This window comes from Salvelinus fontinalis, chromosome 26 (assembly GCF_029448725.1).
Source record: "Salvelinus fontinalis isolate EN_2023a chromosome 26, ASM2944872v1, whole genome shotgun sequence".
NCBI lineage: Eukaryota > Metazoa > Chordata > Actinopteri > Salmoniformes > Salmonidae > Salvelinus > Salvelinus fontinalis.
This window is the reverse complement of record NC_074690.1, coordinates 32,947,094-32,961,227: the sequence shown is the minus strand read 5'-3', so window position 1 is coordinate 32,961,227 and position 14,134 is coordinate 32,947,094. Positions and strand designations below refer to the sequence as shown.

Below are 14,134 nucleotides of genomic sequence, written 5' to 3'. Positions count from 1 at the left end.
CGATCATCTCCTTTGTTGACATTGAGTGAGATGTTATTTTCCTGGCACCACACTTCCAGAGCCCTCACCTCCTCCCTGTAGGCTGTCTCGTCGTTGTTGGTAATTAAGCCTACTACTGTTGTGTCGTTTGCAAACTTGATGATTGAGTTGGAGACGTGCTTGGCCACGCAGTCATGGGTGAACAGGGAGTACAGTTGGGGGCTGAGCACTCACCCTTGTGGGGCCCCAGTGTTGAGGATCAGAGAAGTGGAGGTGTTGTTTCCTACCTTCACCACCTGGGGGGCGGCCCGTCAGGAAGTCCAGAACCCAGTTGCACAGAGCGGGGTTCAGACCCAGAGCCTCAAGCTTAGTGATAAGCTTGGAGAGTACTATGGTGTTGAATGCTGAGCTATAGTCAATGAACAGCATTCTTACATTGGTATTCCTCTTGTCCAGAAGGGATACGCCAGTGTGTAGTGATGGCGATTTCATCGTCTGTGGATCTATTGGGGCGGTAAGCAAATTGAAGTGGGTCTAGGGCAGGGGTGTCAAAGTCAAATGGACGGAGGGCCAAATAAAAATTTTAGCTACAAGCCGAGGGCCGGACTGTTCGAATGTTCATTGAAAAAATGTTAAATGACGCATATAGTCTAGTGAACCTAATTGAACCTACTGAAAACCTAACAAATATATTCCAATATGATCAGATAAATAAAGCAATATTTTCTTATGGCTCTGTCAGTAATCTTTAATTTTCAACAGACACAAAAGACAAATTTCCTTTATATAAAAATCCCCATAACATGAACATTAAATGAAAGAAACCGGTATTCAAGGCACCATCAGTAGCCTATATTTTCTATTTTAGCAAAAGTGGGCTAAATTTACTTCAAAGAAAAAAACAATAATAGCAATTTTCTATCATCCACTCAACTGAAATATTTTTAAAATATAATTGGATTGAAATACAATAAAATAAAGTGCAAAAATCTATTAATCAAAAACAACACTTTGTTTAAGGAGAAGTAACATGCAGTGAAAACAAATATTAAACTTGAACTTTTAAACTTGAACTGAGTAAAAACTCTAAATATGTGATTGCACAGTAATGTTCACTTGTTTGAGGTTGAGGGTGATACTTGGTGGTGTCCCATCTTTTCCACAAGTTCATCAATGTTCGGGGTAAGGCTCTGAGCTGAGGAAATCCTCAGAATTGAGTGGAGGTGTTCAGCAGTAAGTCGACTTCTGTGTGATGTTTTGTTCAGGTTCATCAAAGAAAACAGTTGTTCACACAGGTATGTGCTGCCAAACATAGACAACGTTTGAGCAGCCTGGATGCGCAGCTGGGGCATTGTGTCGGGGAGGAAACGGGCGAACTCCGCAGCACCCACTGCCGCATATTTTGCCCTCAGTGCATCATTGCATTGGAGGTCAATCAACTCCATTTGGAGGTTTGGTGGTGAGCTTTCCACGTCAACAGCAAATGGGTTACCGAGCAGTTCCAACCTGCTTTTTTGTGCTTCAAAGTCAGCAAATCGGCGTCGAAAGTCAGCGGCAAGCATACCTATTTTATCAGCCAACTGTGCGCTCGGGAACGCACTGGTAGAGAGCTTCTCTTTCATGGTCTGGCAGCTGGGAAAGTGGCTCAAATTTTCTTTCCGCATCTGCGTCTCCCACAGAGTCAGTTTGGTTTTAAATGCCTTCACTGTACTGTACATATCAGAGATGACATGATCCCGACCCTGCAGCTGCAAGTTCATTGCATTCAGATGACTCGTAATGTCACACAGAAAAGCCATTTCACACAGAAACATTTCGTCTCGGAGTTGTGTTGTGTCTTTCCCTTTGCTGTCCAAGAACAGACAAATCTCCTCACGAAGCTCGAAACATCTTTGAAGCACCTTTCCCTGGCTTAGCCATCGCACCTCTGTGTGATAAGGCAAATCACCATGCTCCGTTTCTAACTCCGTCAGAAATGCCTTGAACTGGCGGTGATTCAAACCTTTGGCTCTGATAAAGTTAACTGTGCGCGTGATGATGCTCATTACATGCTCCATTTTCAAGGCTTTACCGCACAACGCTTCCTGGTGTATGATACAATGATAAGCTGTCAGCTCACCTGTCGCGTTTTCCTCTTGCATCTTTTCCCGTATCTTCGCCACCAGTCCACTCCTGTGTCCACACATCGCAGGTGCTCCGTCGGTTGTCAAACCCACGAGTTTTTCCCAAGGCAGCTCCATCTCATTTACACATCTTGACACCTCTTCATACAAATCATGCCCCGTAGTTGTGCCATGCATAGGACGTAAAGCCAAAAACTCCTCTGTCACGCTTAGGCTGGAGTCCACTCCGCGGATGAAAATTGACAACTGGGCAATGTCAGAAATGTCGGTGCTCTCATCCACAGCCAAGGAATATGCAATGAAATCTTTTCCCTTTTTCACAAGCTGCTCTTTTAGATTGATGGACAACTGGTCTACTCTCTCGGCAATGGTGTTTCTGCTCAGACTCACATTTAAAAAGAGTTGCCTTTTTTCTGGGCAAACTTCGTCACAAACTTCAATCATGCAGTTTTTGATGAAATCCCCCTCCGTAAATGGCCGGGCTGATTTAGCGATCTCTTCTGCCAAAATAAAACTGGCCTTGACAGCAGCCTGGCCTTGTGATTTGGCTTTTTTGAACAGAGCCTGTCGAGATTTGAGGCCTCGTTTTAATTCCTCTGCCTTTTGTAGCCTTTGTTCCATGTCCATATCCTTCCGTTTTGCCATTTTTGATGGGTATCTGAAAGTTAATTTTACTGTGATGCTGACGACTGCTGTGCCAATAAATATTGAAATGAAGCAGCCTACTGCTCGGTGCGTCACCGTTGCATTGTGGGAAATGTAGTATTGGTGCGTGTAAAAGATCTGCGGGCTGCCGGCTTGCTGCGGTCTGCGGGCCGGTTCTAATAATAAATCAAGATCATCCCAGGGGCCGTAAAAAACCTTCTCGCGGGCCGGATGTGGCCCGCGGGCCTTGACTCTGACATATGTGGTCTAGGGTGACAGGTTAGGTAGAGGTGATATGATCCTTGGCTAGTCTCTTAAAGCATTTAATGACGACAGAAGTGAGTGCTACGGGGCGATAGTCATTTAGTCATTTAGTCATTCAGTTGCACCGCATCTGCCTCAGGCACAAATTCATGTTGTTCCTATGACCAGAGAAAGTGAAATACTCCTAGATATTAAAATAGACACAATGAACTGCTGCTAATAATAAAAATGCAACGTTGGCGATACACTTGGCTACACATTCATTGCAGCTGCAGCCCGAGTTATGTTTTGGTATGTTTAGAGAGAAGCCCGTTTTATGTTTTGTAATAGTGTTGAATAAAAAACTGTGTTGACAGTGCTGGATAAAACGTATACATGAACTCACTCATAAAAACAGCAGCTCTTTGCTGTATTTGACAGTCTCTCTCCGGTCATGGTTTTAAAAGTTATGAAATCTCACATAGGCTAGTATCAAACTTTGCTGTGGGCAGGGTCGTGGAAGCTGTAGGTAGGCATGGTGATTTGAGCTATCCGATTGGCCAGCACAGTAGGCACACTTGATTTAGCCACAGATCTCCCGCAGTTTGTATTTTCAGGCAAATGGAATGTTTCAAAAGGGAACACTTTGCCTACCCAATGCGCAGGGCTTCTAAATCAAGTGCATCTGCCATCAACAGCGCAACACACAAAAAAATTTAAGCTAGCCTTAATCGTTGGCTTTTCTAGAGAAGTGTTTGGTAATCGACTAGGAATGCCTTGAAGTTCGACCAGTCTGGTTGGTGACCACTGACCTGCAGTATGCTGCCAGAGTGTATGCTATTGGGAAAACCAAATAATTATTTATCTCTTCTTCTCTCTAGGCCCTTCCTTATGTGTGTCTGCTCATCGCAATGCTGTTCTTCATCTATGCCATCATTGGGATGCAGGTAAAGCATCCAAACGCTTATATGCTTTACAATGGTAACTTCAGCCTCAAAGGCATGGATCATCAACTAGATTCAGCAGTGGATGATCAGGGAGCCGGAACATACACCAATAGTTACCAAGAAGCCCAAACAGATATAATATTTGACTAAAACATAATTGTTTCCAGGATCGCAACTTTCACTGGTGACATATCCCCCACACGTTCTGAAATTTTTGTCCCCCCCAGTTTTATCATTGGAATGTGATACAAAACGAGGCGCGGGTTGTTTTAGGACCATGCAGACGCCTCTGAGCAGTACCCCTCACTTCTAAAAACAAAGTTGCGGCCCTGATCATTTCAAACCATATTTACATTTGTATACCATCCCTTATATCTCTCTATTATACGTGGGAATACTTTGGAACAGATTTCCAAAATTAAAATCACTTGGAGCTGATTTGTTAGTGTTTTTACAGTCTTTTATGTCAAAAAACAAAAATGCATGTATTTAATTTTTGCTCAGAAAACATGGGGGGCCGCCAGTTGGGGAACCCTGCTCAAAGGGATGTTGTATCATGTTTTTTTCTCACCTGATCCACACAAGGTGTTTGGAAACATCAAACTGAACGACGAAAACCACATAAACCAGCACAACAACTTCAAGACCTTCTCTGGTGCGCTGATGCTTCTCTTCAGGTGGGCGCATTGAGAAGGACTCGGAAGCTGAACTGAGATATTCTAAACTATAAGTAGATGATTATGCTGACTGATGATTACTTAATATATATTAATAGACTAACTGGTTGATCAAATAATTGCTTGCTTGCTTGATTAATTAATTGACTCATTGATTAACTCATTGATTGACAGGAGTGCGACCGGGGAGTCATGGCAGGAGATCATGCTATCGTGTCTGGGGGGGCAGGAGTGTGAGCCAGACTCCTCCATGGCACCCATGACCATGTCCCCTGACCACGAGGGTGGCTGTGGTACTGACTTCGCCTACTGCTACTTTGTCTCCTTCATCTTCTTCAGCTCCTTCCTGGTGAGGACGCTCCAGAAATACACTTTTTCTCCTTACCTCCACTATTTGTCAGTGCTCCTCTCTCTCTCTCTCTCTCTCTCTCTCTCTCTCTCTCTCTCTCACTCACTCTCACTCTCACTCTCACTCTCACTCTCACTCTCACTCTTACTCTCACTCTTACTCTCACTCTCACTCTCACACACACACACACACACACACACTGATACACAAAGTACATTTTGATTGTGCTACACAAATACACTTTCTCTCCACTCTGTCAGCACTCTCTGTCCATCTTTTTCATTCTCATACTTAAAAGCAGTTATTTTTATTGTATGCATGCACATGTGTACATCAGTATAGCACATACTGTATATTTGTACATACACACATGCTGTCCTTCACATGTCCTCTCCTCTTGTGTGACTCTGTAGATGCTGAATCTGTTTGTGGCTGTGATCATGGATAACTTTGAGTACCTGACCAGAGACTCTTCCATCTTGGGACCTCATCACCTGGATGAGTTTGTCCGTGTCTGGGGAGAGTACGACCGCGTAGCATGGTGAGAGATAAGAACCCCACCATGTCTCAACTTTGCCCAGCAGAGGGCAGTGTATTGATTCACTACAGACAAAATAGGCCTAAACTGCCTTAATTCCTGTGCAAGATTTGCCAACTTGTTCTGTTTCAAATTTACACAAGCTCGTAATGAATGCCTTTACCGTTTCCTTTTTTCCTCAACTCTCTCTCTCTCCTTCCTCATCTTCTCTGTTTCTTCCGTAGTGGGCGCATACACTACACTGCCATGTATGAGATGTTGACCCACATGTCTCCACCCCTTGGTCTGGGGAAGAAATGCCCCAGAGGTATGGCCTACAAGGTATGGGAGAAACACTTATTTTCTACTTTTTAATTTAAGTTGTTTTACTGTTGTTTACTCTGTCCCTCCCTCCCTCCTCCCTCCCTCTCTCTCTCTCCACAGAGGCTGGTGTTGATGAACATGCCAGTGGATGAGGACATGTCAGTCCACTTCACCTCCACCTTGATGTCTCTCATCCGCACCGCTCTGGAGATCAAGATCGCACGAGGTCAGGGAATGAGTTGAGTTTGAAACCACCATGCATCACTGCATCTGCATGCATTTATCCAGTTTAGACTTGGTCTTCCATCTTAAGCCTGGAGATCCACAAATCCTAGGGATGCAGGCTTTCGGTCCAGCCCATTACTGGTAACACACCTGATTCAACTTATAAATGGCTTGATGATTGTTTAAGTAGTTGAATCAGGAAATTCAGCAAAATCAACAATTTCCACTGCCTGTGTATAATGGATGAATAAATATCTATTTTATTGTGCTCCAGGTGGGGAGGACCGAGTAGCTCTGGACACTGAGCTACAGAAGGAGATCAGTGTGATATGGCCGTACCTCCCCCAGAAGACCCTGGATGTACTGGTGCCCATCAACAAAGGTCAGACCCACGTTAGAGAGATTTGGAGAGGTAGAGCTGGGAGGCAGTCAGTCACTCAATGACTAGCAATCTAACTGTGTTTGTGTCTTACAGATTCCGACATGACAGTAGGTAAGATATATGCCTCCATGATGATCATGGACTACTTCAAACAGAACAAAGCCAAGAAGCTGAGAGCACAGCTGGAATCACAGGTCAGATGTACACACTATATTAACATCATATATACTGTATAAAACTCACTTCTCTTTTGTATAAGATTATCAAGGCATCTGATCTGTTGACACAACCCAGTGCCTGTAGTGATACATTGCTTGGTGTGGTCTCTACAGAAGGCCAGCCTGATGCCGTTCAAGAGGCTGGATGCCTCGACTCTCTCTGAAGACATTCTGTACAATGCCCATCCCCTGCCCTGCATGTCCCTCAGTGCCGGCTCCGCCCTGTGAGTCAATCCACGCTGTGTGTGTGTGTGTGTGTGTGTGTGTGTGTGTGTGTGTGTGTGTGTGTGTGTGTGTGTGTGTGTGTGTGTGTGTGTGTGTGTGTGTGTGTGTGTGTGTGTGTGTGTGTGTGTGTGTGTGTGTGTGTGTGTGTGTGTGGATGTGGATGTGGATGTGGATGTGGATGTGTTTAACTATACTTGTGGGGACCAGGATCCAGATTCACAAAACACTTCTTACGCAAAAACGTAAGCTTCTTAAGAAAGAAAAAGAAGCTCATAAGTGCAATTCCTCAACAATATCTTAAGATTGAATGATTTTCTTAAATATATTTTTGAGTTTCTCAAATATCTTTTCACAAATCTTCTTAAGATGTTTGTTGCTAGGCAACAGTTTTAGGTAGCTATCTAGCTAGCAATGGCAATCATGTTAGTCTATTTCTCACTGAGATTACTGTTCTAAAACATGTTTTGGTGTTCAAAATAATCAATACTGAAACTTTCAGATGAAGTTTGTGAGTGAATTAAACATGTTCAATTGCTTTCCTGAGCTTTTTCTCTCACTGCCCTGAGTTTAAGACAAGGGTTTAGCTAGCTTGGAATTAAGAATATTTCCAATAACTTTATTTTCAAGAATCACATTTCTTCTTAACTTTTTTCTTAACGAGAAACAAGAAATAGCGCAATACATTTTCCAATAACCATTTTGAGGAATAGCAACTTTGCTTATCTTTCTTCTCAAGTCTATAGTTAAGGGAAAAATGGCAGTTAGGAATAATTTTTATTTTAAGAAGGTTTTGTGAATCTGGGCCCAGAAGTCCCCACAAGAATAGTAAACAAACTAAAATTTGACCAACTGGGGACATTTTGTTAGTCCCCACAAGGTCAAATGCTATTTCTATGGGGTTTAGGGTTAAGGTTAGAATTAGGGTCAGGGTTAGGAGCTAGGGTTAGTTTTAGGTTTAGGGTTAAGGTTAGGTTTTCAGGTTAAGGTTAGGGTTATAGAAAATATTTTGAATGGGACTGAATTAGTTGTCCCCACAAGGTTAGTTGTTCAAGACTGTGGGTGTGTGTGTGTGTGTTGTGCCTTTAGTAAGTATTTGACAGTATTTAATGTGGGGGTTGCCTCCATCTGTAGGACCAGAGGAGGCCTGGTGGCATTGAGTCCTCTCTCCCAGGACCTGTTCGCCATGCAGCCCATGACCTCTGACCAGGACACCAGCAGTCAACACTCCAGGGTAAGGAGAAGTACCAAGGACTACGTACTGTACTGTAGAAACTTATCACAGGAGTACTGTATATCACACTAAACTAGCACAGACACCAACACATAGTACACCAACAAAAGAGGCTTTATATAATTTAGTAAGCATACAACGACAGCTCTATAAGGCCCTTTGCTAGGAGCCAAAAGGAAAAAGGAAAATCACATTGATATAGTAGCTATGGGCAAAATATGAAATACTGCACAATGAATACCTAACCTCCTGCGGTAAAGCTCAATATCAACCCACACATAGACAACAATGAATCAATGACACATCTAGTAGTAAGGGTTAGGGCCAGTTGTTTTAGTAGGTTTTGTGTTTTTCCCCCTATTATTTTGCAGGGAATGCTATTTGTAGATCAGTGATTATACACCTCACTTTGCTCAAGCCGATCCTCTCCAATGGACTCGGCAGTTGTAGCAAAAAGTTGGTCAATTAGGCTATGTTTATACAGGCAGCACAATTCTGATCATTTTTTACCAACAACATCAGATCTTTTTCAGAGCTGATCTGATTGGTCAAAAGACCAATAGTGAAAAAAAGATCAGAATTGTGTAAATTCAGCCTAATTGAGCCATCTTTAGCTACAACTTCCGAGTCCATTGGAGAGGATCGACTTGAGTGAGGTGTAGAGTCACTGCTCTACAAATAGTGGGCTGCCTGTTTAAACGCAGCCCTAGAGGCAGTTTAAGGGGAGAGTCAATGACCACATTTACATGCAGACCAATACCCCATTATTATTTGGGATACTCAAGTATTCTGTTTTTGAGTCGACTCATATAAATATCCTATCCCGTTTACAATAACTGGAAAAAGCCTATATCCTGGTTATGAGAAACCCGGAGAAGATGCCTGGGATATTCTGATCTAAAACGGGATACTGTGTAAACATCTTATCCCGTTTACTGTGCAGGCTCAGTTCCGCATATCATGCGTATTGTGTGAAGATGTTTTCATCTGATTGTCAAACAAATAAATCACTTCAAAAAGTAGTCTACCTGTGCAGTTCGAGCCACCATATTTATTAAATAATAAATGTTGCTTATTATAATTAATTTACTACTTGCTACTTTCACTGCTATGTTCACCTGTAATTTAGACAAGTTTCTGTTATACAGTTGAAGTCGGAAGTTTACATTCACCTTAGCCAAAAACATTTGTTTGCAGTTTTTCACAATTCCTGACATTGAATCCTAGTAAAAATTCCCTGTCTTAGGTCAGTTAGGATCACCACTTTATTTGAAGAATGTGAAATGTCAGAAGTTTACATACACTCAATTAGTATTTGGTAGCATTGCCTTTAAATTGTTTCACTTGGGTGAAATGTTTCGGGTAGCCTTCCACAAGCTTCCCACAATAAGTTGGGTGAATTTTGGCCCATTCCTCCTGACAGAGCTGGTGTAACTGAGTCAGGTTTGTAGGCCTCCTTGCTCGCACACACTTTTTCAGTTCTGCAAACCTAGTGGATAATGCTGGAAATACCGGTCAATTTATTATTATTTTTTTTTTTAAACAACTGTCCCTAGTAATGGTTGAATGAAGATACTAGTAGTGCATTACAGAGCACAGCATTGATGTTTCAAGGTGTTTCTGTCCTTGCCAAGTTGTAGTCCGGTTAGTGGAGGTTTGAAAGGAGATGTTGTCATTCTCAGTGCCTACTGTACTGTTTCTATGCTGTTTGGTTGAACTGGTCTGCAGTGTACTTTTTGCCCTATAGGAATCTGTTAGTGTTTGCCTTCTTCTATGTATATTTTCACTGGGGAGTAACATGACTGGCTTTAAAGCAGGTGAACTTGTCTGGCTCAGTATGTTTGGTGCATCCAGATCTGAACTTGCATGAGTGTATGTGTAACAACAGCCCGATAGTTGTTCTGTCCTCTCTCTTCTCATTTATTGTCGTAGCGATGTGCTTATGTCGCCATCTCCTTACGCCCTCTGACTCTTTCTCCTACTCCTGTTTTACCCAATCCTTCTGGGGCCAGTCTCCTTGTTGGTTGTTAATCTGTGGCTCTTTGGCTGGAATGGCTTCTGATTGGTTGGTGATGATGGAATGGCTTAAGTTTTCTCCCAAATTATTACGATGTAACATTGTCCGAAACAATCCTTGGATGGAATCCCATAATGCAGTTAGTCCCGGTATTAAATTGACCAGCCTGATCTGTACTGTACTCTATCTCTCCCCTCGTCCCTCTCTCTGTCTCTGGTCTCATATAGGTGAGTGCAGGGGAGTTCAGTGGGTTGATTCCTGACTCACTGGCGCTCCCGTTTGGCAAGGGGCTGTGTGTACGGGCCTCCTCTATGCCACGTCTGGCTGTAGAGCCACAGGTACTGCCCTCTGACCACACTGACTCCTCCAGGGGCCAGAAGGGCTACACTGGTTGTGCCATTTGGAGAGAAAAATGGGTTTATGGATCTTCTGTTTGCTGCTGGGTTTCTGGAGAGGGATAATCAACATGGATGTTTCAAAGGAATGCTAGCTTTTCAGAATGGTGTTTTCATTAATCCTGGGTTACTGGTATGTTTTGTCTCTGTCTTGCGCTAAACAATGAGTTGAAGAGTAAAATGAAGAAGTTCAAGCATCCTAGTTGACCTGTTAATTTCCTGGAATAGTGAGCATGGATATGGATTAAAAACAGGAATGCTGCACGGATCGACAGATGGATGAATTACCTTTGAAAATAACAAAACCTATTTTATGGTACATGTGGGTATTTATTTGTGTCTCCCTCTGTGTGCGTGTGTGTGCAGACGGAGATGGCCAGTGGCTCCATTAAGCGGTCCTCGTCTACTGTGGCTGACCAGAGGGTTAATGGACTGTGGCAGGAGGAGAAGAAGAGTCCTGATAGACTGTACAGACCACGCCACAAGAGCTACAAGGCTGCCGGTCAGTCTCCACTCTCCAATTTCCACTCACGTGACCTCTCCTCTTATCTCTCCTACTGGCATGATGAGGGATGTTACTGTGTGGTTATTGTTTGCATGTGTTAATATGTCAATTTCTCTTCCCTACATTTTCCCTTTATTTTCTTATGTCTTTATCCTATATACAAGTGCCACTTTTCCTTTTCTTTTATCCTAAGTGCATCAATGATCTACCTGTCAACATACTTTTTAATGATCTACAGTGTTAAAAAAAATCAATATATTTTTATCTTGCTTTCCCTCTCTGTGCTCCTTTCCATGGTCTTCCTCGTCCTCCTCCAGTCTCCCGGTCAGAAAGAAAGAGGCAGTTGGACACGGAGAAGGAGCGCGGGAGGTCCAAAGAGCGCCGCCACCTCCTCTCCCCAGACACATCCCGCTGTAACTCTGAGGAGAGGAGTCTGCAGCCCTCATGCTCCCCTAGCCGAGAGCGCACACACCCCCTGGACAAACAGGTAGGCCACACACACTCCCCACAAGTATAGTTAAACACGTCCACACACACACACACACACACACACACACACACACACACACACACACACACACACACACACACACACACACACACACACACACACACACACACACACACACACACACACACACACACACACACACACACACACACAGAGCGTGGATTGACTCACAGGGCAGAGCTCTGGTGTAAACTCTGGTTGAGACAAAGTAGACCACAAACACATACCCACATTACACAATAGACACTTTTAAAAAAGGCAATCAGACGTCTGCATTAAATGTGTTTCGACTCCTGTGTCCAGGGTAACAGCTCCGACAGCCCCATCCCCACCTCTGAATCTAGTACCCCTAGTCGCCGCCCCCTGTCCCAGACCCCAACTCGCTCCCATCCCCACATCTCCTACTCCCCTCTGGTGTGTCGCACACACCCTCCCTCCGGGGACGATGATGACGACAGGGGCAGCCCAGAGACCCAGAGGCGGGGGGAGGCCTCCAGAGAGGCAGGGGGAGAGGGACAGACCGGGCCAAGGGGCCGTCGCCACCACCACCAGCAGGTCTCCCCTCTGCGTCGCTACCCGTCGGAGCCCTATCTCACCCTGCAGGAGGACGAGCACAGTCCGGACCCCTCCGGGTTCATGGAGACACTGACCTTCGAAGCGGCGGTGGCCACTAGCCTGGGACGCGCTAACACAATCAGCTCCACCTCCAGCTCTAGCTTCAGCTCAGCCCGACGGGGCTCCAGGAGCGGCTGGCAGATCCCCAATGGACACTTCCGGAAACGCCTGGCTCAGACCGTCTCTGTTGCAGGCTGTGAGCCACTCAGCGACACAGAGGAGGACGACCGCTGCTAGGAGGAGGAGGAAGTGGTGGTGGATGAGAGGTGAGGAAGGTGCTAGTGTATAAGATGTACTACAATATAAAATAAAAAGGGACATTTGTCGCTCTCTTGCATTACTACTGCATACCTGTGTGATTGCAGTATGTTTGATAAAATGTGAGGGGAGAAAAAAATTAAGAACATGCATTTTTTCACTTCCTGCAAGTGTGATCCCTTTTAAAGTCACACAGAAAATGTACAATACATATCTACCCACAAATATTTGACTCTGGTTTATTTATATTCTGACTAACAAAAGAAAGTGACTAATAATAAACCTCAAATAGCCTTGGATGTACAGAAAAGATGAAATAAATAGAAAGGATAGAATTGCGTTATGTGTCAATAGGTATTGTCATTTCTGAAGGTGTTTCTCTGACATTGATTTTGTGTTTCTCTTAACAGTGTATGTGGGGTGTGTGAATATGTGCAAAATAAGGAGAAACAATATCTTTGAAAACCATGGTTTTTGTAAATACATGTGATTTTTGTCATAAAATTGTAATGCCACCAATACCACTTGATTGTCTGAGTAGGATACATGGCCATAGAGAAGGTTAACTGTTGATGTATTATAAAGTTAATAAAATGGAATCATGTCTGTAAAAAAATACACCCAAACAATAATTGATCAAAGCAATGTGTTATGAAATGTAGTAGAGATATTATTTTTTAACCTTCTGCACCCTCCACCATTAGATTTCCTATCTATTTACTGTCTACAAAGGGAACACACTTCTTTAGTAATTATCTATTCATATGTAAACTATGTAATTCCTGTTGTAAAATGTCAAAGGAATAAAACAATGACCAATAGGACAGTTATCCACTTTATACAAACAGGAAGTGAATGGCACACTCTTCTGTTGGGAATCTGTATGATTTATTTCATTTTTTACCGATTTGCAGGACAATTGAAAGCAACCAACAATGTTATGAAATATGATAAACTATTTTTCAGAAAGGAATGCCTAAATATCCAGTGTGATTTGAAAGACAGTGCTTTGCTATGAACTGGACTCTAGAGAACCAAATGACTAGAATTATACCCAGAACATGGCTTCAATTCATCAATGAACCTTTATTAAGTCACTAGGAAAACCAGCAGACCATTTGCCTGTCTTGGACCAACTTTCATCTTGGCAATGTACTGTACCTGTTTTTCTTCAGTTGTTACAATATTCTACCATTTGATGGATTCATTCCTTGTCATCTTCCAGAATCAATAACTGGCACAGAAGCAATCATGAACATGAGTGTTTTGTTGTTCATCAATGTAGCCGTCCACATTCTCCTCTTCTACATTAGCTTCCAACATCATCAGTATGTGTCAAATAACTCACTGCAACTGTATATCTTCCTCCTTTATTATTTATGTCAATACTGTATGAACCATTACAGACGACAGATGTAGAAAGATGTTTTCCACACCTGGTTTCACCTGTTATTTAGAATGGTTTACTAATAATGTACAGTACATTTATATCATGTTTTCTGTAGGATTATAAGAAACAATATCCCTTTCTGCTCACAACACGTTTGAAGGATGGAATAGGAAATCTCTGGAATGTTAATTTAAGGTATTTGTATTTGTTTTATTTGCCTGAAAAAGGGTAATGATTCTGTGAAACTCAGTTAACCAAAAAACATGGAGAATTGTCCTGGAATGCAAAATAGTTGTTTGGTTTATATGTGTATAATAGTTGTATATATTAATAAAAGTGTCCTCAATTGCACATACAA

The 14,134-nt window shown here is 42.9% G+C and overlaps 1 protein-coding gene across 6 annotated transcripts in view; it reads left to right on the top strand.

Moving 5' to 3' along the window:
* Positions 1-14,134, top strand: part of LOC129824140 (voltage-dependent R-type calcium channel subunit alpha-1E-like) — a 100,847-nt gene extending 86,713 nt beyond the window's left edge. For 3 of the 6 annotated variants that reach the window (XM_055883520.1, XM_055883518.1, XM_055883523.1), the window contains 14 exons: positions 3,872-3,937; positions 4,523-4,614; positions 4,789-4,963; positions 5,377-5,504; positions 5,726-5,822; positions 5,925-6,042; positions 6,304-6,411; positions 6,505-6,605; positions 6,744-6,853; positions 7,986-8,085; positions 10,330-10,440; positions 10,864-10,999; positions 11,320-11,489; positions 11,817-14,134. In XM_055883520.1, coding sequence (XP_055739495.1) covers positions 3,872-3,937; positions 4,523-4,614; positions 4,789-4,963; positions 5,377-5,504; positions 5,726-5,822; positions 5,925-6,042; positions 6,304-6,411; positions 6,505-6,605; positions 6,744-6,853; positions 7,986-8,085; positions 10,330-10,440; positions 10,864-10,999; positions 11,320-11,489; positions 11,817-12,365 — 2,061 coding nt within the window. In that variant the 3' untranslated portion in view covers positions 12,366-14,134. The remainder of the gene's footprint in view (positions 1-3,871; positions 3,938-4,522; positions 4,615-4,788; positions 4,964-5,376; positions 5,505-5,725; positions 5,823-5,924; positions 6,043-6,303; positions 6,412-6,504; positions 6,606-6,743; positions 6,854-7,985; positions 8,086-10,329; positions 10,441-10,863; positions 11,000-11,319; positions 11,490-11,816) is intronic. The other 3 variants (XM_055883521.1, XM_055883519.1, XM_055883522.1) reach the window with 2 other exon arrangements.